Source organism: Emiliania huxleyi (genome assembly GCF_000372725.1).
Source record: "Emiliania huxleyi CCMP1516 unplaced genomic scaffold EMIHUscaffold_9071, whole genome shotgun sequence".
Lineage (NCBI taxonomy): Eukaryota > Haptophyta > Isochrysidales > Noelaerhabdaceae > Emiliania > Emiliania huxleyi.
In genome coordinates, this window is record NW_005195243.1 from 1 (window position 1) to 1,207 (window position 1,207).

Below are 1,207 nucleotides of genomic sequence, written 5' to 3' on the forward strand. Positions count from 1 at the left end.
ACTCGAGAGGGAAGGCAGCAGTGACAGCTGGCCGCCCGCCACGCCGCCCACGAGGCGGCACTGGGGTGCTGCCTGGAAAGGAGATATCCCAGAGCCACCTGAGCGCAGAGCTCAGCCACATCTGCAGCACGAGGCCGGAGAGAAGAGAGAGGCACGCCACGAGTTGAGATGCAACAGCATTCCTCAGAGCGGGCTGTGGAGCCACCGACTCAGGTCTCCAGGTGGACGAGGCCGCTGTGGCAGGGCCGAGGCGACCGCAGAGCATCGCAGGCAAGCAGATGAGGCCATCGCCCATCGTGCACTGCTGCCAAGGACAGTCGCCAGCAACAGCAACAATGGCGCAGACGCACAGATCCTGCACGGAGAAGAAAGAACTGGTGCAGCCGAAGGGCTGGCGCAGTAGGAAGGAGAGCCTGGCGCGGCCAAGGACGAGGAGCGGCGTCATGGCCAGGTGAGCAGGAGAGAGCAGCGGAAGCCGCGCTCATCAGAGCAGCGAGCGGGCGGGAGCGCCCGACACGCACGGAAGTTCAAACTTCCGTAAAAGATGAAGTAAAAGATGTCCACGGAGAGTCCGTGAAGGACGCAGAGGCAGAAGAAGAGGTAGGAGAGGAGAGGATCTCCGTGAGTCTCCTGCGGGAAACTAGTGGCCTATCACGAGTTAGGGCCCCTACCCCAATCGTTATCGGCGAACAACTCTCTCTCACAGCACACAGGCTCGACACAGGTGCGAACTGTAAAAACTTCTCCCGGCGCCCATCGGGACTGGGACGCTGCCGGCTTCCTCCAGCCCGATGGCCGACCCATACGCCTACAAGCGCGACACCAAGCTGCAAGCGCGGCTGAGCGCCGAGGTGGAACGGCTTGCCAAGCTGCCGGCAAACAGCGTGTGTGCGGACTGCGATGAGCGCCGGCGCATCCGCTTTGTCTCCGTCACGCTCGGCGTCTTTCTGTGCAATCGCTGCTACGGCCTGCACCGCGCGCTCGGCGCTCACGTGACGCGCGGCAAGTGTCTCGGCCTCGACGCGTGGAAGCCGGAGGAGGTGGAGCTGCTGCGCGCGGTGGGTAACGTCAAAGCGGCAGCGCTGTACGAGGCCAGGGTCCCGCCAGACCTGCCGCGGCCAACGGCGGCCTCTCCCGACCGCGAGGTCGCTGCGTGGATCCGTGACAAGTAAGAGCGCCGGCGGTACTGCGCGACGGCCGCGGCACC

General features: G+C 64.9%; 1 protein-coding gene across 1 annotated transcript; it reads left to right on the forward strand.

The window, feature by feature from the left end:
• Positions 1–791: 791 nt before the first annotated feature.
• On the forward strand, positions 792–1,172 carry EMIHUDRAFT_78811 (hypothetical protein; the record flags this gene model as incomplete). The annotated part of the gene is made up of 1 exon (XM_005757423.1): positions 792–1,172. The coding sequence occupies one exon, from the start codon at positions 792–794 to the stop codon at positions 1,170–1,172; it is 381 nt and encodes a 126-aa protein (XP_005757480.1).
• Positions 1,173–1,207: the final 35 nt, after the last annotated feature.